Raw genomic sequence first — 24,367 nt, 5'->3', positions numbered from 1 at the left:
AACCTGCTGCGCGCGTGCGCCATCGTGCATAAATGTATTTTGTCCCCACACCAAACGTGATCACGACACAGGTTAAAATATCAAAACAAACTCAACCAATTATATTAATTTGGGGACAGGTCGAAAAGCATTAAACATTCGTGGCAATTCGGATGCCGACAGCAGTCGCACCATTGAAAGACATAGCTTGGACTAGCAGGAAAAGGCTTTTGTAGGCTCTTTTCCCATGATCCATCAAACACATTTGGTGTGTATGATAGCCATCATAGTGGTCAGACTCGCTCAGGTGGAACAAATTTAAACTTGCACTTTTTTTTCAATGCTGATTTGAATGTCATTGAGAACAAGTGTCAACAAAAAATGTTTCGTAAACATTCTTTCTGAATTTAAAAGTAATCTAGTTTTTCAAAAGTATCTAAATTGCAATATTTATACTGGTAACGTAACGGATTATAGTTACCGTTTTAAGTAATTCCTTACATGTAACGTTAATGTAATACGTTACTCCCCAACCCTGCCTACACTAACCTACAGTGTAAAACATTGCCATTCAAACAGTGTTGAAAAGAGAACGGAACATTCCGCTCCATTGTAAAGTGCAACTGTGCCAAAATATTTGAGCGCAACTAAGCGCATTTCATTACCTTGTAAATTACACATAGGACCTGAAATCAAATCTTACTTGTCACATGCTTCCTAAACAACAGGTGTAGACTAACAGTGAAATGCTTACTTACAGGTCCTTCACAATGCAGAGGAAATAATAAGAAAACAATGAGTAACGTTGCTACTGCCTATGTACACGGGGTACCAGAAATGTAGCATAACACAGGATGGTGACCTTGGCGGAAAGGGAATAGGTACCTAGTCAGTTGTACAAATGAATGCATATGGATTCAGTCTCAGGGTTGTTAGGGTACAGCATAAAGGCAAGTTTCCATTATCAATGCAGTTACCGAAATATAAACGCTAGATGGCAACATTGGCATGTTTACTAGTTTTTGACATTGCAAGTAAGACGATGGTCCAAGGTATGGATTTTTAGTTCTACTATTACTAAACTAGGTGATATTGTTTTTTTAATGTATGTATACGAAGTCGATGCATTTTGACCAGGAATCAATGACCAATTTGCTTATAAATTATGGTATGCTTACAAATAGGGTACCTCGAATGTTTAGGAAGGTCATAATTTAAATCGAGATGATATTCCACCCAAGAATGATGATCATTATGATGCTTTCCAAAAGGTTCGCACATACAGGCAGATCATTGGCAGCATAGGTCAACAATCAAGAACCTTCTCCTGCTACTACAAAGACGTCATCATCATAAACATTTTCTTTCATTCTTAATGAAAAAAATCCCTCCCTTTGATTCATGTTACTCGATCCCTCTCTCGCCACCTGGCGTTGCTACTGTCATGTTCTTTCCTCTTACAGCGTTGCGAAGGAATATATTTTTTTGGCTTGCATGTGTTCTATAAAATATATTCCATGAACATTGGTTGTACCCGCGTAGGCTATCCTGCATGAATCCTAGTCTTTTGGGAGGTAGAATGAAGGTCGCTCCTGTGTAGGGTGTTCCTTTTACTACTATTCCCCCATCTCGCGTTCCTAGTGTGTGTCAGCCCATCTATCAGGGTGGATCAATGCTGGATTCTCTGCTTCATACAAACTCCTATCCGTTCTCTCGGCCCGCTACACTCGCTTGCCTCGTACCCGGGGGCGCATCTATCAGCATTAGATAGCCCTAGCCCTGCGCTGGCTCCAAGCGGGCCTTGAAGTAGATATGCTGTAGTTTGGAATACTGCGGTTTGGACGGTCGGGTTGGAGATGCCGGTGGTGTAAAAAAAGTCAAATTAAATTTCCCTCGTCGCACTGTTCTCGGCGGCTGCCAAGCACAGTGCTTAGCGGCCTGTACACACAAAATGTCGACCAGAACGCCATTGCCCACTGTGAATGAGCGTGATACAGAGAATGTAAGTATCCAATGTATATTCTTCCCTATGGTCTATATTTTTCTAATAACGATATGATTCTTTGCTAAGTATGTGTGGTGATGCGTGTGAATCATAATAATGCTAAAATTGGGCTTGTCTATGTAACCTATCGGTGAGCAAGTTAGCGGCATAGCCCGTGGGGGCAATGGGGATTTAGCTAACGTTACCCATCTTCTGCTATTGTCATTTTATAACGTTAGCGCATTTGAAATTGTTAGTCGGATCAAATTTTACACATGCCATTGTAGACTATCGTAGCCTACACATAAACATTCGTATTTGTAGTAGCTAGAATTTGGGCCATGTCTGCGTGGAAGACTGCGTTCTAAATGATGCTTTCGGTTATCTATGTATGGAAACCGTAGTCTACAAATCAGATACAATGTTGCCTCGCTGATTATAACAACTAGAGTTACACGGTATTTCAATTTCTGGAGGAGACCGCTGTTAAAATGTCCCATAGCATAGGACAATTACTATTGTTAGCGTACTGCAACATTAGATCTAGACCATGTCCCCTTCATCGAGGATGGCATGCAGTTCAAAAGCTGTGACTCAACTTTGAGATCATGGTAGGCCTTACGTGCGGGAAGAAATCCATCTCAGCAGGCCGTCTCTTAGTGCCTTGAATGATCATCGTCTGTCGTACGGTCGTTGATGACAAATTGTGAATGATGCATTTTGCTCTGATTTTTAAGAAAATTAACATGGCTTTCAGGTAGTTGTTACAGGTAGGCCTAGTTGTTACATAAATTAGTTGACTTGCAATTTAATGATTGGTATATATCCATTCATTCTTTAAGAATATAACTCAGAAAGCCTCATGAGTTTAGTTCAACTGTCTTTACCCCCAAATATAAGCTTTTCCTCCTGTTTGTAAACAATGTCATTGTTAAACACTATGAAAACATTATTTTGATCTCATGGATAGTCAGTCTGCTTCCACATAGCCGTATATGAATTTCCTCAGCAGATATGTACCCAAATATTGCTATGATGTTGTAAATCACAGCTGGCCTGGTACATTTTGCATCCTCGAGCCATTCCCGAGTGAAGTGTTTAAATTACTCAATATTTTGGACTAAAACGGACGAATGTAACTAAGGCTAAGAATGTCAATGCAATCAAACTAACAAGGGCAATGATCACAAGTCAGTCATAACGTGGCTAATTAGCTAGCTAGCTTACCTATTCATGTAGCCATTTATTTGGCAAGCTAAGAACACGGAGCCTAACCCTTCCTGGTTACGGCTAGAGATTCAGGTGTCATTTTGTTAGCTGACCAGGTCCGAACTTGAACGACTGTTATCCACAGTTAGCATATCTCTCACATCTCGTCGATCAAATGGGCGGACAGGTAGACAAGTTCCCATTCAGTTGTCAAAACGTAGGTTGTGACCAATGATGTATATAAACCCTGGATTACTGATGCTATGTATTGGCCATATTGACACTCCCCAGTAGGTGCAGTGCTTCATAGGAATGGATGGAATTCTACATAATTGAAATTAAATGGTTTTAAAGGCAAAATGAGATATATTTACGTTTTTTGGTGTGGACAGTAGCATTAGTAATCTCTAAAAATACATTTTTATTTGAATGTTGAGCTCACATAATTTAAACATATGCATTAAGGTGTCTGTAATGGAATAAATGTAGCAATGTAGACATTTATAAATGCGTTTCTATAGCTTCCAACATATTTCTTTACAATGGTGGGGGAGTGCCAAGAAGGAGCCATGGTGTCATCAACACAGCGCCCCCTGGCAGTCATCTAGTGTGTGTATAAATCATTGGTTGGTACAAGAATGCATTAACATTTGCGATTAAGTCATTTAAATGGCGCTCTTATCCAGAGCAACTTATAGGAGCAAATAAAGGTTCAGTGCCTTGCTGAAAGGCACATCGACAGATTTTTCACCTAGTCATCTTTGGGATTCGAACCAGCAACTTTTCAGTTACTGGCCCAACTCTCTTAACCGCTAGCCTACCTGTCGCCCCTCAGGCATGCTGCAGAAGGGCGAGCAGGTTACTATTCGTTATCATTTGTAAGTGTAATTTTGACAGCCAACTACAAGTTAAAATGTTAGGGCTTATCTACTGTTCCCTCGTTAGATTTTAGCTCCTCTCTCTCTGGCTAACATTAGTTGTTGAACTTGTTGTTGATATGAATAGGCCACCGAGGGTTACAGTAGCTAGCAAGAACTTCAATTCATTTATCCAGTTAGCATATCGCTTGTGTTTGCAAATACACTCTGGCTATCTACTCTGATTTCAGAGCACTAATAACTAATGAATTTACGAACGCGCAACACCTGCTGAATATGGTCGGTGTCAGTAAACAGGCCAAAAAAGTAAGTCACGAACGCTCTAGATAACATGTAAACAGCCTAGCTAATCATGGTCAGAGTGCGGTGTTCTCTCATTTGTCTGTAAGTAGCAAGCTAGCCAACTTTAACCTTAGCTTGAGTGCTTGGTTGCAGGCAAGCTGCACAAGGACGAGTAGGCTACAATTCCCATCGTTTAGCAGTGCAATTTTGACGGCCAACTAGCTTAAACGGCTCATCTTGCTCTGGCTAGCATTAGTTGTTGATGTGCGTAAATGAGGGAGAGAGACTGTACCTTTTCATGGTTGTTTGATAAATTAAATAAAGTTAACAAATGGAGGAAGACTCCTGTTGTATTTATATATTTGCAGAAAACCATTCAGGTGTATTTTGTGGCTGTTGGCGAATGCATTCTAATTATCTAAAGTTTCGATGTTGCTACTGCCTGTATGCACAGTCCAGTTCAAAGTGAGTGATGGCTTGGACAAGCCAGATGCTTTTTTTTATTTGGTTTTATTTACTGCAGTGTTTAATTGATTGTCCAAAAGCATGGCTGCTTTGATTCCTTCTCTATATTGCTTTAGAATCTTCACATGCCTTACTCTACATCATTCCCAAACATTCTATGAAAACGTGAAAATGACTAAGTGCTTGCTTGTCAGAAAATGTAAAAAAGTGTCTCATTATTCCTGGGGGTGTGTATGAGCAGATTTTTTAAACAAGATTTTATGTTGCTAAAACGCTTTCAGTTTGACTTTTAATAATGAAGCCAGTCAAGTTTTTTGAACTGTTACTGAGAAAGGTGTTTGCGATTGTGCATGTTTATGAATGACTGTTGGATCACGTGTAAAGCGTAATTCAGAGTCCACAGAAGCAGACGCGATAGTCCGGTGTCCCATTGTGACATAGCTACGAGGCTCTGGGACAACAGTCCGCGGGGGACGCATACGCGGATTCTATTCATTTGAATGGGCGGCGCTTAGAATTAAAGTACGAAAGCTAATGGTTGAATATATCATATGAAGCAAAACTTGTCATACCAGCTGTATGTCTGTCTGCTTGAATGGCGAATAGCTCAGATACACATGAAAATATTAAATTACCCAGGGAACTAACTTCACTCGGAGATGCACAATAACATTCAAAATAGGTGTATCTTTCCTTTTAGGCCTTCTGAATAGTAGACTGACTTGTGAGAATAAAGGTATTGTGGAGATTTTCGAAATCTTCAGAACCATTCTGTCATTCTTTTGGAATGTCACATGACACAGTGGTTGTCAAATCAATTGGTGTGGTTTAAAATTCGATCTAATAGACCTAGACTGGGTCAGCAATATCTGCGGACTGCTTTTTGGCATAATTCATTTGGTTTAAGCCTGGGCGGTATACCGTATTTTATGATATACATGTATTGATGCAGGGACCAGTTTGGGATTTTACTTTACCTTCTACACTGGTATTTGAATGTTTGGTTTGTTAAATGTTATACGCCATGTGTAATGTCAATTTGTATAGTTTATTTTGCTAATTGTGTAATTTCTTTCCGTGCCACTTTCCACACAGACCTAGCCACACCCCCTGTCACTCGCATCTCATTTGACATTCCTCAACCAGGAGACACATGTCCAGACTGCATGATCAATGCAGCACATGCAACAACGTTGATGAAAACAATGCTGTTTTCACTTTACTTCTTAATATAAATCCACTAGCTTTCTATAATGACACTAAAGGTTTGTGTTTCTTACATTAGCAAACCGCTAGTTTGTCTTTTCTTAGCAAATTGCCCAAAATCTTTTGACCCTAATTGTTAGCAGCTTACGCTAATAGCTAACTAGCTAATAAATGTACTGAGTAAGAGCAAACATAGCTAGCTAATACAGCCTGATAATACAAGTGATGGTGTAGACCAAAATCAGCATATTTGTGCAACAGTATCTTCTCAATCAAAGAGGAATATGTTAGCTACATGAAGTAGCTAAGAGAACATACAAATGTAGCCAAAGCTTATAGTGTCCCCTAGAAAACACTTATCAACATTTTAGTTCCTACTATGTCACAATTACTTCTCCCTGGCATTTTAATTTGTTGATATCTCAAACAACACTGTATTCAAAGTGCCCACTATTATATTCTAGCTATAGAATTAGAATAGTTATTTTATTTCCATGATTCCAAAAGATTTGCTCTATTTGGCAAGTCAAATCACAATTGCAACATTTGGTTAAAAATAAGTCCTTGATGATTTGCCCAAATCGTGCAGCCCTACGTGGTAGTGTGGAAATTCTCTCAATTGAGCAGTGGTGTAAAAATACGTTCAAGTACTACTTAAGTCGTTTTTTTGGTATCTGTCCTTTTTTATATTTTTGACTACGTTTACTTCACTATATTCCGAAAGAAAATACTGTACTTTTTACTTCATGCATTTTCCCTGACACCTAAAAGTACTCTTTACATTTTGAATGCTAGCAGGACAGGAAATGGTCCAATTCACACACTTGTCAAGAGAACATCCCTGTTCATCTACTGCCTCTGATCTGTAGGACTCACTAAACGCATGCTTTGTTTGTAAATTATGTATGAGTGTTGGAGTGTGCCCCTGGCTATCCGTAAATAGAAATAGAACAAGAAAATGGTGCCATCTGGTTTGCTTAATATAAGGAATTTGAAATTATTTATACTTTTACATTTGATACATAAGTAAATTTGATCAATTACATTTACTTTTGATACTTAAGTATATTTAAAACCAAAAACATTTAAACTTTTACTCAAGTTTGACAATTGTGTACTTTTTCCACCACTGCAATTGGGTGCAGGAAATGCAGAAATGATAAAAGTGCTGAAATTTGTTTTGGTTGAATTGAACAGTATAAAACAATCAGAATGGAGAAAGATACATTCTAAGTGATTTGAATGCATCTGTTTCTTTTTTAGGATCACTCACTACTCATAAAGCAAATGTATCTTTTATTATTTTTATTATTCAAAAACTAAATTTTTTTTTTTTTTTTTTAAATACTGTGATATAATATTTTGGCCATATTGCCCAGCCCTAATTTGGATACAAAATCTCTTCAGTCAACCACCAAAAAAATGTATTTAGCAAATGCATCCCTTGACATTTTCACGAGCAAATAGGCCGAACCCTTGATTTCTGTGGTCTATGCACTGCTCATTGAAAGAATGACATTCCATTCCATGAGCGCCACATGACTTTACTTTTTTTTTTGTGAAGCTATACCTCACTTCCATTATTATATTGTCTGTCTCTAGTTTGCTTATTGCCTCAATACAAGATAGATTTAATGGCTGACTAATGAAATAAGTTAATACATTTAAGCATGGCATGCCACATGGAAAAGCTAAGTGCTACTGCCCTTTCTGAGTTATTGATCCATGCTGTCAGGAGGGAATGATATATATTAGTAGTAGGCTACAGTAGTTCTGAACAGTGCATTCTTCTACACATCTTTGTTGTTTGTGTTGCTATCATTCCATATTAATTTCTTGGGACTAAGGCAGGTAAGAATTTCACCCTTGAAATACACATTAATTTCCTACATTGAGGTAACCTAACGTTGAAAAGGCAGGCATCAGAAGCGTAGTTTCTCTTGACAGCTATCACGTTTCAGTTCTGTGTTATGTTTGAAATTACCAGCTTATGTCTGGGGAAAGCCCGTTGAAAATGGGAAAGAAGTGCTTTACTTCATTTCTGATTCCAGAACGAGTTGTTTGTTAACTTACTGTAAAATACTGCACTGAAAGAAAATGGGTTTTGAAGACATGCAAGTTGACAGAACTGGGTCCTGTTTCCTCTTAACTGCAGTAGCAGGGCTGATTTCCATTACAATCCAGTTAAGTACCCTATTACTAGACATTGTGTAATGCTGAAAAATAAATAGCAAATCAATGTCTTTGAATATTATTGAATGTTCAGCATAATAGTAGGCTAATGATTAGTATCTTGATGTTGCTGTTGAAAGAATCAGGGCACTGTTCTATGTAGTGAAACGTGACTTCCTAAAGGAAATTAGGACTGTTCAAGACTGCTTGGAATAAGGTTGGGGGGGGGAATTAGCTCTTTGTTTGTTTTAAATCTTCTAGGAGAGCCTGTATTAGAGAAATGTGATTAAATGCAGGTGAAAAGTCTCTTGGACCTGTGTTGATGAATATCTGACTGCAACTTGTCTGGGCCAGGTAAAGTAGCTTGACTGGCTTCAATACTCACCTCCCCACATTGAATCAATGTAACAAATAAACTTGTGCCCTGCATTTGCCAAATATCTGCCTCTCTCCAGGTATATATTGAGATGGAAATAACCTCATCAAATATTTATCAAAGCAGGACAGCGTTGGAAAGAATTGACAAATGTGTTTTTAAAGTCCAAGGTTTTCATAATTTTGTATCACTTTATGGTATGTAAAAAGTTGCTTACTGTGCATAAATGAAGCCTTTGGTCTTGCAACACAAATTCTGATAATAAATCAGAAGAAAATGAACCTCTGGGGGGTAAAGGTTGCCATTTTCCATCAGATTGGCATAAAGAGAACCTCCATGTTGTGTAGTTTTAGGATGACTATCTTGCTGACGTCAGAACGTCCATTGTTGCCGCAGGCAATGCACTACTACTAACAGCCCTCTGGCTGTAAGGAACCAGTAACTCTCCCCGTAAAGAAAGTGAGAGTGAAAGTGAGGGAAAGAGGAGTTCACTAAAGCTTACCATATTACTGCTTGGCCTTTCAACCAACAATTGCATAACAAGCTTCAAGGGGTGCGAGAAAGGAGTGGCTTTCTAAGAGGCGGGGGGGCGAATGTACCTTTCTGGATTGCTGTGTCCAGGCAGTGCGCTCATTGTCACACAAATGCTGGAATTTTAGTGGTGTCATCGCTGTTTGTAAAAAGCACCATAGAAAGAGCCTCTGGTGCACCTACCTGCTTTCCAGGAAAGGAAACCGAATCCAGTGACTCCTCGGTGAGTTTCACTGCGGTCATCTGGATAGCATGAAAATAACAAAACCATTATTAACAGGTATTCCCATGTTTGTTTAGGGTACGGTTTGTCAAGAAGAGTCTTTTACATTGACTGGCTATCTGAATGAAGTTCTTTCCCTGGGTTAGGTCGATAACAACCACGCTAAATAATTCCTTCTCTAGTTAGCCAAGGAAAGGGGGGATACCTAGTCAGTTATGCAACTGAAATGTGTCTTACGCATTTAACCCAACCCCTCTGAATCCGAGAGGTGCGAGGGGCTGCCATAATCCACGTCTTCGGGGAACAGTGGGTTAACTGCCGTGCTTATGGGCAGAACGACAGATTTGTACCTTGTTAACCTTTTGGTTAAAAAGATTGACTCCTAACTAGGGTTGCAAAGGGTCAGAAACTTTCTGGTAAATTTCTGGAATTTGAGGAATTTTGCTTCAATTCATCAAAGTTAGCTTATAATGGTGAACCTTTTTTGTGGGATACACAAGGCAATTCTAGGTCTCATGGCATATTTTGGTTAAACTATCCCCAATTCAATGGAATTGCAACCCTCTGCATGCACAGTGCATTCTTCCATCACATGTACAGCTGTTTCTCAAGATCTTGCATACTAATGAGATGCTATTGAACCCACACTACTATACTGTCTGAGCCAAGGACTACATGCTTTCTGGTAAGTTTTGAATACAATATTAGGTGGGGTGAATATATTTTATGACACATGATTTTTTGTAAACTAGTAAATACACTGCTCAAAAAACTAAAGGGAACACTTAAACAACACAATGTAACTCCAAGTCAATCACACTTCTGTGAAATGAAACTGTCCACTTAGGAAGCAACACTGATTGACAATACATTTCACATGCTGTTGTGCAAATGGAATAGACAACAGGTGGAAATTATAGGCAATTAGCAAGACACCCCCAATAAAGGAGTGGTTCTGCAGGTGATGACCACAGACCACTTCTCAGTTCCTATGCTTCCTGGCTGACGTTTTGGTCACTTTTTTTGAATGCTGGCGGTGCTTTCACTCTAGTGGTAGCATGAGATGGAGTCTACAACCCACACAAGTGGCTCAGGTAGTGCAGCTCATCCAGGATGGAACATCAATGCGAGCTGTGGCAGGAAGGTTTGTTGTGTCTGTCAGCGTAGTGTCCAGAGCATGGAGGCGCTACCAGGAGACAGGCCAGTACATCAGGAGACGTGGAGGAGGCCGTAGGAGCGCAACAACCCAGCAGCAGGACCGCTACCTCCGCCTTTGTGCATGGAGGAGCAGGAGAAGCACTGCCAGAGCCCTGCAAAATGACCTCCAGCAGGCCACAAATGTGCATGTGTCTGCTCAAACGGTCAGAAACAGACTCCATGAGGGTGGTATGAGGGCCCGACGTCCACAGGTGGGGGTTGTGCTTACAGCCCAACACCGTGCAGGACTTTTGGCATTTGCCAGAGAACACCAAGATTGGCAAATTCGCCACTGGCGCCCTGTGCTCTTTACAGATGAAAGCAGGTTCACACTGAGCACGTGACAGTCTGGAGACGCAGTGGAGAACGTTCTGCTGCCTGCAACATCCTCCAGCATGACCGGTTTGGCGGTGGGTCCGTCATGGTGTGGGGTGGCATTTCTTTGGGGGGCCGCACAGCCCTCCATGTGCTTGCCAGAGGTAGCCTGACTGCCATTAGGTACCGAGATGAGATCCTCAGACCCCTTGTGAGACCATATGCTGGTGCGGTTGGCCCTGGGTTCCTCCTAATGCAAGACAATGTTAGACCTCATGTGGCTGGAGTGTGTCAGCAGTTCCTGCAAGAGGAAGGCATTGATGCTATGGACTGGCCCGCCCGTTCCCCAGACCTGAATCCAATTGAGCACATCTGGGACATCCATGTCTCGCTCCATCCACCAACGCCACATTGCACCACAGACTGTCCAGGAGTTGGCGGATGCTTTAATCCAGGTCTGGGAGGAGATCCCTCAGGAGACCATCCGCCACCTCATCAGGAGCATGTCCAGGCGTTGTAGGGAGGACATACAGGCACGTGGAGGCCACACACACGACTGAGCCTCATTTTGACTTGTTTTAAGGACATTACATCAAAGTTGGATCAGCCTGTAGTGTGGTTTTCCACTTTAATTTTGAGTGTGACTCCAAATCCAGACCTCCATGGGTTGATAAATTTGATTTCCATTGATCATTTTTGTGTGATTTTGTTGTCAGCACATTCAACTATGTAAAGAAAAAAGTATTTAATTGTCATGGTTTTCTTCATCTGAACGAGAGGCGGACCAAAGGCGTGGTTGTTTTGATTCATGTTTTAATGAATCCCTTTACATGAACAAACTAACAAAAACAAGAAATGTGAAAACTCAAAACAGTCCCATCTGGTGCAAAACACAAAGACAGGAACAATCACCCACAAACACACAGTGAAACCCAGGCTACCTAAGTATGATTCTCAATCAGAGACAACTAATGACACCTGCCTCTGATTGAGAACCATACTAGGCCGAAACATAGAAATAACCAAATTATAGAAAAACAGACTGCCCACCCAACTCACGTCCTGACCATACTAAATAAATACAAAACAAAGGAAATAAAGGTCAGAACGTGACATTAATAAGAATATTTCATTCGTTCAGATCTAGGATGTGTTATTTTAGTGTTCCCTTTATTTTTTTGAGCAGTGTAGTAGCCTACAGCAAAATGTGTTTAAATCATAACTAACTTGTTAAAATTTCTGCTAGTTGGTAGTAAAAACTGTTGATTTTAGCTTGCTTGAGCCTGAGTGTTAATTCACCTGTTTCCATGTTTTATTTTAAAACATTTATCTTACAAAGGAGTTGTTTAATCTAAGTGCTTAACTATTTATCTGTACATGGAATTGGATTTTTATTTTACTTTTTTACTATTTTTAAAAATTCTTTACAGGAAAATTCTATGGGCACTATCTGATGTGTGGAGACATTTCACTGCAGCTAATGTAGAAGGAAAAGCTTTGTACATTTGCAAACACTGTGCCAAATCATATGCGAAGAATGCAACAAAGATGCAGAATCTGGCCAAGTGCATAAAGTTCCCTCTGCGCTCACAACAAGCAACCTCTGACAAAAGTCCCTCTACTTCTATTTGAGTTTAAAAAAATGAATCGGACACCTTATCGATAGCAACAGCTCATGGTCCTCCTGGAATCAGAAGTTGTATTTGACTCATTGGAGGAACATAGTCAGAAATGCTGATGAATGTCTTGCTCGAGCTGTGTATGCAACTGGTTCACCTCTGATGCTCACAGGCAATGTGTATTAGAAGAGATTTCTGAATGTTCTTCGCCCATCTCCACCCCTCAACCAGTATTCTACAAGAACACAGACACAAGGGACAACAGACACACCGGTCTCTACATTGCAGATGAGCTGAGGGCAGTCATCAATGACCTTGGACCACAGAAGGTATTTTCACTGGTGACAGACAATGCTGCAAACATGAAGGCTGCTTGGTCTAAAGTGGATGAGTCCTACCCTCACATGACACCCATTGGCTGTGCTGCTCATGCTTTGAATCTGCTCCTCGTGGACATCATGGCACTGAAATCAATGGATACACTCTACAAGAGAGCCAAGGAAATCGTTAGGTATGTGAAGGGTCAAGTTACAGCAGTAATCTACCTCACCAAGCAAAGTGAGAAGAATAAGAGCACCACATTGTAGTTGCCCAGCAACACCCGTTGGGGTGGTGTTGTCATCTCCTGGAGGGGAAGGAGTCTCTCCAAGAAATGTCCATATCATAGTCTGCTGATTATGGACAGCCCCATCAAGAGGATCCTCCTGGATGATGCATTTTGGGAGAGAGTGGTAAGCAGCCTGAAACTCCTGAAACGTGTAGCAGTAGCTATTGCACGGATTGAGGGAGACAATGCCATCCTGTCTGATGTTCAGACTCTGCTTGCAGATGTCAGAGAAGAAATCCGTACTGCCATGCCCACTTCAGTTGCTCCAAGCAGAGGAAATTACAGTTCTAAAAATGCATCAAAAAGCATGACTTCTGCCTGAAGCCCATACATGCCGCAGCGTACATGTTGGACCCCAAGTATTTTGGCAAGAGCATCCTGTTTCGTGCAGAGATCAATAAGGCATGTGGTGTCATCAATACTGTCTCACCACCTTGGCCTGGATGAGGGCAAGGTTCTTGGCAGTCTGGTGAAGTACACTTCCAAGCAAGGGCTTTGGGATGGAGATGCAATATGGCAGTCGTGCCACCATATCCCATCAGCCACCTGGTGGAAGGGACTTTGTGGTTCTGAGGCTGTTTCCCCTGTTGCCTCCATCATCCTCCAAATCCCACCAACTTCATCCACCTCCGAGCGCAACTGGTCCTTGTTTGGGAACACACACAAAGCACGCAACAGGCTGACCGACAAGGGTTGAAAAATTGGTCGCCATCCAGGCAAATTTGAGGCTTTTTGAGCCTGACAACGAGCCAACCTCAACTAGGTTGGAAAGTGACCGTGAAGATGATGCCTCAGTGTCTGATGTTCAAGAGGTGGACATTGAGGTCCAGGGACAAGACATGGAAGATAACCAAAGCGTTTGTTTCTAGACTATAATTTCACAGATGCATGTTGAAAATGTTTTTGGGAGACGCGATGGATCATTTAATATTCCCTTTTGTTGTTCAGTGAAATTATCCCATGTGAAGAGTCAACTCATTTAATTAAGGTTTTATTTCTATTGGAAGGATTTAATCATTTGCAATTGTCTACTTATGAAAAGGTTTATGTTTTTGTATGATATGGTAAATATATCCAATGCAAAAGGTATCTACATTTAAATGGTATTAATATTAATTTGCATATATTTCTGTTAATTCCCACAAAGGTTCCACCCCTGAATATTCCCCAAAATGTGCAACCCTACTCATAACCTATTTGTGAAGAGAACATGGCTCTCAGTGGACATCAAAGTATGTCTAACTTTCTTCAGCGCCTTTCATATTAAATTACCCTTGGTCAGATTAGTTTACACAGAATAGTCCCCTTGGAATGAATCATAAACAGACTTTTCTTGAAAAGTAACTAATGCATTTCATTTCTCAAACAACACATCAGTCAATGGCCCTGACTCGTAAGGGTGAAGCAAGAAAAGGAACGGTCCATTGGTGTCCTGTAAATGTGTTTACGATTGACAGTATGCATCCACTCAGGGCCCTGTTCCATTTAGATTTCATTTGATCCGTAGCAGAGTCACCTTGCAACCCTGTGGCACATATGGCAACGTTTATAGCTAGTGCCCGCAAGAAACCAGCAATGGTCGATACAGATCATCTTTGGCGCTGCATAAACACAAGTGTTGCGTATACTTACTAGCAGCCAATGGCGGCTCACTTGGATGGAAACATAAATAATCTAGGGACGTTTATCCACTTCAGCAGGTAATAAAGCTCAGTGGTTCTGCTATATGTATGTTAGTTAGGGACTGGAAATTTGCATAAGTCGTAAAGCTAATTGCATCACAGCTCATTGCATCTGACTCCCAGTGTCAATGTTGCATTTGCATCTCTCCCTAGTAGCTAAAGGAGGAAACTAATTGATATGATAATACCGAAATGAAGACCAGAAAAAGATGACCCTAAGTGCAGCAGATGATACACTGGCATTGCATGTGGGCTGTAGCTCTAACTTTTGGAAAGTCTCTGTGCCCACCAACCAGACAAGTCGGTAGCTATGTCTGTGATCCGTGAGATAAACTAATCAAGAGGTTCATAACGAATGCCCAGATACAAGTGGCAACAGCTGCTCTTATAGTCAGATGCTATCCAATACCGGTCCCAGTTTTCTATCATTCTGCATGGTTGGACAGCTTATCGATGGGACCGCGAAGTCCGATGCCATTGTGGCATGCCTGCATTACGTCCTCAACCATGTTGATCTACAAAATTGACCACGTTTGAGGTTTGCGCTGGAGCAGTTGACTAGGTTCATTTGATCAACGCTTCCCTCAGGGCCAAAGCAAGGGAGAAGAGAATGTTGGGGAAATTACATAATTGGAGTTTCCCCTATAGACATCTGTGCTGTAGATGACATGAATGAGGTAAGGGAAGGTATCTGCTTTCAAAGCTCGGGAGGAATTGGTAAATTTAATTCCCTCACGTCATTGCAGGGCTACAGTTTCCAACTTTTGTGAAGCATCACCGTCAAAATGAGCACAGATAATAAGCTGATATGAAACCCTTGTGTGGTTTTGATATTGTTCAACAAGACTATATTCCTTCTCAAAATGTCCTTGAGTTCAGAGGTCAATGGATGCACAGTATATAGATATTCTGTTTTAAATGAGTGTTTTACTGAAAGTCATGAGGGTCAAACCATATTAGTTCCCACGGGAGTTCTTGAATTAGTCCCTTTTCAGATACATTTATTTGAGTCTCACTTTTCCACACTGGACAATAGATTTTCAAGACTTTTGATTCTGAAATCCCCAAGAAGTGGAAACGAATAAAAACCAGCGCCAAAGTTAATGGACCTGAAAAAGCTTCCTCAGTAGCTTAGATAAACTTCTCTTGCCCTCACAATGACCTTCAGTCTGTTCCCGTTAGTCGAGCCTTGGACTAGGTGGATGTTGATTTTATGAGGTAATTCCTCAGCGCTCTAGCCCTCTGTCGTGTTTTGTGCGAGACAAACCCTGGCAGTGAAAGGGAAGTAAGTCCACAGCTAGAGTGAGTCCCATGCCGTTGTTTCATTCAGACCTGACACTGTCAATATCTCTTTCTCTCACAGACACACACACACACACACACACACCCTGTTTACTGCAGTAATAGACTCAGGTCAACCTCAGTTCAGGAAATAAATGGGTACAGTGTGAGACTGTGAGTAGGCTATATGTCACACTGAGTACAAGGTTACTTTTAGTACAAGGGGGCGGCAGGTAGCTTAGTGGTTAGAGCATTTGGCCAGTAAACGAAAGGCTGCTGGTTCAAATACCCAAGCCGACAAGGTTAAAAATATCTGTACCCTTGAGCAAGGCACTTTAACCCTAATTTTCTCCAATGGTGCCGTACTAATATGGCTGACCCTGTAAAACAACACTTCACTGCACCTATCCAGTGTATGTGACAAAACATATCTATAGTACCAGTCAAAAGTTTGGACACCTACTCCTTTTTTAATTTTTTTTTATTTTCTAAATTCATCAAATACGACAACACACATGGAATCATGTAGTAACCAAAAAAGTGTTAAACAAATCCAAATCTATTTTAGATTCTTCAAAAATAGACACCCCTTTGCTTGATGACAGTTTTGCACACTGTTGGTATTCTCTCAACCAGCTTCACCTGGAATGTTTTTCCAACAGTCTTGATGGACTTCCCACAGATGCTGAGCACTTTTTGGCTGCTTTTCCTTCACTCTACGCTGCAACTCATCTCCATTGGGTTGATGTCGGGTGATTGTGGAGGCCAAGTCATCTGATGCAGCACAGCCACTCTCCTTTTTAGTAAAATAACCCGTACACAGCCTGTTGGGTCATTGTCCTGTTGAAAAAGAAATGGTAGTCATACTAAGTGCAAAATAGATAGGTATCGCTTCACAATGCTGTGGTAGCCATGCTGGTTAAGTGTGCCTTGAATTCTAAAGAAATCAGTGTCACCATCAAAGCACCATCACACCACCACTTTCACGGTGAGAACCACACAAATGCGGAGATCCCCCGTTCACCCACTCTGCGTCTCACAAAGACACGGCGTGGCTACCACAGCATTCTGCAGCGATACGCCATCCTATCTGGTTTGCGCTTAGTGGGACAATCATTTCTTTTTCAACAGGACAATGACCCAACACACTTCCAGGCTGTGTAAGGGCTATTTTACCAAGAAGGAGAGTGATGGAGTGCTGCATCAGATGACCTGGCCTTCACCTGACGTCAACCCAATTGAGATGGTTTGGAATGAGTTGTATAGCAGAGTGAAGGAAAAGCAGCCAACAAGCGCTCAGCATATGTGGGAACTCATTCAAGACTGTTGGAAAAGCCTTCTAGGTGAAGCTGCCAAGAGTGCCAAGCTGTCATCAAAGCAAAGGGTGGCAATTTTGAAGAATAGAAAATTATATTTTGATTTGAAAACTTTTTTTGCTTACTACATGATTCCATGTGTGTTATTTTAATAGTTTTAATGTCTTCACTAATATTCTACAGTGTAGAAAATTGTAAAAAAATAAAGAAAAACCCATGAATGAGAGAGGTGTGTCTGAACTTTTGACTGGTACATCTTTCTTTTTTTACAAGCGGGGACATATGCCCCAATAGCTTCAAATGACTGAGCAGTTGATTGACAATATTACTGCTGATGCCAGTGCTTGGATATACTCTCCCATCTGATAGTGTGCTGGAGGTAGATATATTTCACTTGCAGTCTTTGCTTTGTCTTTTCAAAGCCATTTTGCTGACTGAGATTACCCAAGTGTTGACCTGCATCAGAGCTAGAGCAAAAAAATGGTTTGCATCCACTATTAAAAGTTATGTTAAAAGTTATGTTGATTATTATCAGTGCAGGAAATATAATGATAAATCAAAGGCAAGTTTAATCTCGGGCCAACTTGTTTTGGGCTTTTGAATGATTTATTAATTGAATTGTCAATGTTTAAGGGAGCGTCTTTACACAACATGCCATTTGTCAGGAATGTTCTGCAGGTTACTAGAAGGGCAGGTAGTTAGGTAGCTGGAAGTTGAATATGAGAGTAGATAGCATGAATTCTCATATAGCATCCCCCCCCATATTCATTTTGATTTAAAAGACCGAACTGATCCTAGATCAGGGCCCATATCCACAAAGTGTGTCATATTAGGAGTGCTGATATAGGATCAGTTTTTCCTTCTAGAACATAATGGATAAAAGTTTAAGAGTCGGTGGGACCTGATCCTAGATAAAATTTTATTTGTCACATGTGGCAAATACAACCGGTTTAGACCTTACTCTGAAATGCTTACTTTCAAGCCCTTAACCAACAATGAAGTTCAAGAAATGGAATTAAGAAAATATTTACTAAATACAATAAAATAGCAATAATGAGGCTATATACAGGGGGTACTGGTACCGAGTCAATGTGCAGGGGCAAAGGTTAGTCGAGGTAATTTGTAAATTTAGGTAGGGGTAAAATGATTATGCATAGATAATAAACGGGGGGGTCAGTCAATATACATTGTCCTGGTGGCCATTTTGATTAATTGTTCAGCAGTCTTATGGCTTGGGGGTAGAAGCTGTTAATAATGATCCTTTTGGACCTATACTTGGTGCTCCGGTACTGCTGGCTGTGCGGTAGCAGAGGGTACAGTCTATGACTTGGGTGACTGGAGTGTGTGACAATTTTTTTGGGGCCTTCCTCTGAGACCGCCTCGTATATAGGTCCTGGATAGAACCTTTATTTAACTAGGCTGGAATTTAACTGGATGGTAGGAAGCTTTGCCCCAGTGATGTACTGGGCCATACGCACTACCCTCTGTAGCTCCTTACGGTTGGATGCCGAACAGTTGCCATACCAGGCGGTGATGCAACCAGTCAGGGAATGCTCTCTGGTGCAGCTGTAGAACTTTTTGAGGATTTGGGGACCCATGACAAATCTTTTCAGTCTCATGAGTGGGTAATAGGTTTTGTTGTGCCCTCGTCACGACTGTCTTGGTGTGCTTGGACAATGTTAGTTTGTTGGTGATGTGGACACCAAGGAACATAACTCTCAACCCGTTCCACTACAGCCCCGTCGATGTTAATGGGGGCTGTTCGGTCCTCCTTTTTTTGTGTGTCCATTCCTACTAGATGCCTTTATGAATACAGGCTCAGGAATGACCTGAGCGCTTCATTTTGCCTTCAGTGATCAAACCAGATTGTAGAGTGGCAGACGAGGAAGGAGAATTCAGAAAACGTGTGTTACAAAACACGATGGTCCATTGCTAGGGCTTAGCGAGCCAAGCGAGCGTGAACGAGCGAGCAAGTTGAGCAGAAATAAGTGGCGAACGGCTAAAAGCAAGGGCAAACACCAGAGATGCCCCTAACCCCCATTCAGAAGGTAGGCAACATTAACTATCTGGATGGAAAAAATAGGTTAAAACAACAGTGGGCACTGGTGCTGTGTAATGGGCTGATCTGAAAAAACATCCATCAAACATCTGTGATTTAATTAGACTAAGGTAAGGTGTTATAATAATACTGTAATGAGAGGAAGTGTGGTCTGGGAAACCTCAACATTCTGGTTGGTTATATTATAATGCCACTATACGGTATAATGCTATCGTTAGGATAATATTGTTGATTACACTTTGCCATAGTGTTAAGCATTTCCCAACATCACCTATTTTGTTGACTATATCAGTCTGTTTGTATAATGATATGCTTTCCATTTTTATTGGAGGGAGATGCCACTGTCCCACATCTGGTAGCCCATATATGGAGGTGACTAGTAGCGTGTTGATATTGCTCACAAAGTAGGCCACAACAGCACAAGGCTCCTGCCAAAGGATGGAGAAGGAAAACATAACGACAGCGCTCCATCTCTATATGCTGCTGTCACTTGTGTTAGTTGTGCAGCCCCACCTGTTTTTACGTTTTCAAGGAATTACCTATAAAATGCAATTCATCACTCCCCTTCTGAAGGAGACACTCCTTGATAACACTCCACAAATCTGATTTTACGACCCTCCGGTCGGCAGTCGCTAAATGATCTGTGAGCTCTGCCCACCACCACCATTTTCCCATCTGCCGTAACGAACTGCGTTGAGGCTAACGACGACTTCTGCGTTTGTCCCAAGGTCACAGCCTTTTTTCTCCTCTCCAGATATATTAAATGTAGTTAGTGTTTACAATGGCGGGTCGTCTTGTTTATTCAATCATTACCATAATTGACCTCCTTGTGTCCCCAAGTACGATAGTACTGGCCTATTTTTTTTGGGGCAAGTTTTTCTTGGGACAAACACTCACGCAGTCACCAGTGATAAATTACTCAAGTGATTGAGACCTGGGATGTGTTCACTAGGGAAATGAATTGCAGTGCTACAAAAGTGCTCGAACTACAGAGGATGAATGTGAATTCAGCGTTGTACAAGGAGAAGTATGGTCATGACAAATATCTGCGCTAAATGTACTTTACCAATTGTTACAGGGTTAATCCCTGACACCCCTTCCCTGTTACATTGTCATGAAGCCATTGGCATTGGTGTACTTAACCTTATTACTATTTACTAATTTGATTGTGAGGTGTATCGGTATACTACGATCCCACTGCTTATGTATACAGTACAGTGACATTCAATACAGTGGCATCAGTCCATCATAATGTGAAGATCAGAGGCACATAATCTGAATTCATCTGAAACAGGAGCTGTGTGTTGAGATTTGTGCCCAGTAGCAATGTCTTTATGAGGAAAATATCTAGAGACTCCCATGTGTTTGTTATTGGGAAGATGACGGTGGGAAGAAATTCTGACTTTTGGAAACAAATTAATGTTTAGTATACACACTGGATAGTACTGTATTTTGGCCTAACTGCTACGGTGTATAAATGTCTATGAACTACTATCAGTGTGTCACTAACGAACACATGGGTCACTCAGTTATTTGTCCGATAATGTCAAGGAGGTTAAGGCATCACACATGGGCTGCCTCGGAAGTGGGCGGTGACACCTGAATTCTTGCTACGCGTGCCGTGGGTACAGCTGCCAGGGTTTCAAAGTCAACAGTCGGATCATATATCCAGGTTATAAGTCCAACATCAACAAGTTGAGATCCAGTAACTACATTTTTTTTGTCCCACAACCCAATATTGATATCAGACAATCATTACGACCTCACCCTGTGATAAATGTGTTAGAATCAACTAGAGGTCGACCGATTTATGATTTTTCAACACCGATACCTATTATTGGAGGGCCAAAAAAAGCCGATACCGATTAATCGGGCGATTACATTTTTTTTTTTTTGTAATAATGACAATTACAACAATACTGAATGAACACTTATTTTAACTTAATATAATACATCAATAAAAATCTAATTAGCCTCATAAATAATGAAACATGTTCAATTTGGTTTAAATAATGCAAAACCAAAGTGGTGGAGAAGTAAAAGTGCAATATGTCCCATATAAAAAAGCTAACGTTTGAGTTCCTTGCTCAGAACATGAGAACATATGAAAGTTGGTGGTTCCTTTTAACATGAGACTTCAATATTCCAAGGTAAGAGGGTTTAGGTTGAAGTTAACATAGTATTTATAGGACTATTTCTCTTTGTATTTCATATGTCTTTGACTATTGGATGTTCTTATAGGCACTTTAGTATTGCCAGTGTAACAGTATAGCTTCCGTCCCTCTCCTTGCCCCTACCTGGGCTCGAACCAGGAACACATCGACAACAGCCACACTCGAAGCAGCGTTACCCATGCAGAGCAAGGGGAACAACTACTCCAAGTCTCAGAGCGAGTGACGTTTGAAACGCTATTAGCATTCACCCAGCTAACTAGCTAGCCATTTCACATCGGTTACACCAGCCATTAGGCTGATAGGCTTGAAGTCATAAACAGCTCTGTGCTTGCGAAGAGCTGCTGGCAAAACGCACGAAAGTGCTGTTTGAATGAATGCTTACGAGCCTGCTGCTGCCTACCATCGCTCAGACTGCTCTATCAAATCAGACTTAATTATAACATAACACACAGACATACGAGCCTTTTGGTCATTAATATGGTCGAATCCGGAAACTATCATTTCGAAAAAAGAAAAAAAAAGTTTATTCTTTCAGTGAAATACGGAACCGTTCGGTATTTCATCTAACGGGTGGCATCCCTAAGTCTAAATATTCTTGTTACATTGCACAACCTTCAATGTTATGTCATAATTACGTACAATTCTGGCAAATTAGTTCGCAATGAGGGGTAGCCTAGTGGTTTGAGCATTGAACTAGTAACTGGAAGGTTGCAAGTTCAAACCCCTGAGCTGACAAATCTGTCATTCTGCTCCTGAGCAGGCAGTTAACCCACTGTTCCTAGGCAGTCATTGAAAATAAGAATTTGTTCTTAACTGACTTGCCTAGTTAAATAAAGGTTATAAAAAAAAAATAATGAGCCTGGCTGCCCAAACTGTCGCATATACCCTGACTCTGCGTGCAAGAGAAGTGACACAATTTCACCTGGTTAATGTTGCCTGCTAACCTGGATTTCTTTTAGCTAAATATGCAGGTTTAAAAATACAGTGCCTTGCGAAAGTATTCGGCCCCCTTGAACTTTGCGACCTTTTGCCACATTTCAGGCTTCAAACGTGAAGAATCAACAACAAGTGGGACACAATCATGAAGTGGAACGACATTTATTGGATATTTCAAACTTTTTTAACAAATCAAAAATGAAAAATTGGGCGTGCAAAATTATTCAGCCCCCTTAAGTTAATACTTTGTAGCGCCACCTTTTGCTGCGATTACAGCTGTAAGTCGCTTGGGGTATGTCTCTATCAGTTTTGTACATCGAGAGACTGACATTTTTTCCCATTCCTCCTTGCAAAACAGCTCGAGCTCAGTGAGGTTGGATGGAGAGCATTTGTGAACAGCAGTTTTCAGTTCTTTCCACAGATTCTCGATTGGATTCAGGTCTGGACTTTGACTTGGCCATTCTAACACCTGGATATGTTTATTTTTGAACCATTCCATTGTAGATTTTGCTTTATGTTTTGGATCATTGTCTTGTTGGAAGACAAATCTCTGTCCCTGTCTCAGGTCTTTTGCAGACTCCATCAGGTTTTCTTCCAGAATGGTCCTGTATTTGGCTCCATCCATCTTCCCACCAATTTTAACCATCTTCCCTGTCCCTGCTGAAGAAAAGCAGGCCCAAACCATGATGCTGCCACCACCATGTTTGACAGTGGGGATGAGCTGTGTTGCTTTTACGCCAAACATAACGTTTTGCATTGTTGCCAAAAAGTTCAATTTTGGTTTCATCTGACCAGAGCACCTTCTTCCACATGTTTGGTGTGTCTCCCAGGTGGCTTGTGGCAAACTTTAAACGACACTTTTTATGGATATCTTTAAGAAATTGCTTTCTTCTTGCCACTCTTCCATAAAGGCCAGATTTGTGCAATATACGACTGATTGTTGTCCTATGGACAGAGTCTCCCACCTCAGCTGTAGATCTCTGCAGTTCATCCAGAGTGATCATGGGCCTCTTGGCTGCATCTCTGATCAGTCTTCTCCTTGTATGAGCTGAAAGTTTAGAGGGATGGCCAGGTCTTGGTAGATTTGCAGTGGTCTGATACTCCTTCCATTTCAATATTATAGCTTGCACAGTGCTCCTTGGGATGTTTAAAGCTTGGGAAATATTTTGTATCCAAATCCGGCTTTAAACTTCTTCACAACAGTATCTCGGACCTGCCTGGTATGTTCCTTGTTCTTCATGATGCTCTCTGCGCTTTTAACGGACCTCTGAGACTATCACAGTGCAGGTGCATTTATACGGAGACTTGATTACACACAGGTGGATTGTATTTGTCATCATTAGTCATTTAGGTCAACATTGGATCATTCAGAGATCCTCACTGAACTTCTGGAGAGAGTTTGCTGCACTGAAAGTAAAGGGGCTGAATAATTTTGCACGCCCAATTTTTCAGTTTTTGATATGTTAAAAAAGTTTGAAATATCCAATAAATGTCGTTCCACTTCATGATTGTGTCCCACTTGTTGTTGATTCTTCACAAAAAAATACAGTTTTATATCTTTATGTTTGAAGCCTGAAATGTGGCAAAAGGTTGTAAAGTTCAAGGGGGCCGAATAGTTTCGCAAGGCACTGTATATACTTCTGTGTATTGACTTTAAGAACGGCATTGGTGTTTATGGCTAGGTATAGTCGTCCAACGATTATGCTTTTTTCGCAAATGCACTTTTGTTAAATCATCCCCCAGCATTGCCTCGATTTGTATGTAACGTAGGACACGATAGATAAACTAGTAATATCATCAACCATGTGTAGTTATAACTAGTGATTATGATTGATTGAATGTTTTTTATAAGATAAGTTTAATGCTAGCTAGCAAC

The 24,367-nt window shown here is 40.9% G+C and overlaps 1 protein-coding gene across 6 annotated transcripts in view; it reads left to right on the top strand.

The window, feature by feature from the left end:
- The first annotated feature begins 1,402 nt into the window (after positions 1-1,402).
- The window catches only part of LOC112265748 (serine/threonine-protein kinase MARK1), an 80,880-nt gene continuing 57,915 nt past the window's right edge, over positions 1,403-24,367 (top strand). For 5 of the 6 annotated variants that reach the window (XM_024443341.2, XM_024443317.2, XM_024443329.2 and 2 more), the window contains exon 1: positions 1,403-1,981. In XM_024443341.2, the coding sequence (XP_024299109.1) occupies positions 1,931-1,981 (51 nt within the window). In that variant the 5' untranslated portion in view covers positions 1,403-1,930. The remainder of the gene's footprint in view (positions 1,982-24,367) is intronic. The other variant, XM_024443334.2, reaches the window with a different exon arrangement.

Source organism: Oncorhynchus tshawytscha, linkage group LG02, assembly GCF_018296145.1.
Source record: "Oncorhynchus tshawytscha isolate Ot180627B linkage group LG02, Otsh_v2.0, whole genome shotgun sequence".
NCBI classification, from domain to species: Eukaryota; Metazoa; Chordata; class Actinopteri; order Salmoniformes; family Salmonidae; genus Oncorhynchus; species Oncorhynchus tshawytscha.
This window is presented reverse-complemented; position numbering and strand designations above follow the sequence as displayed.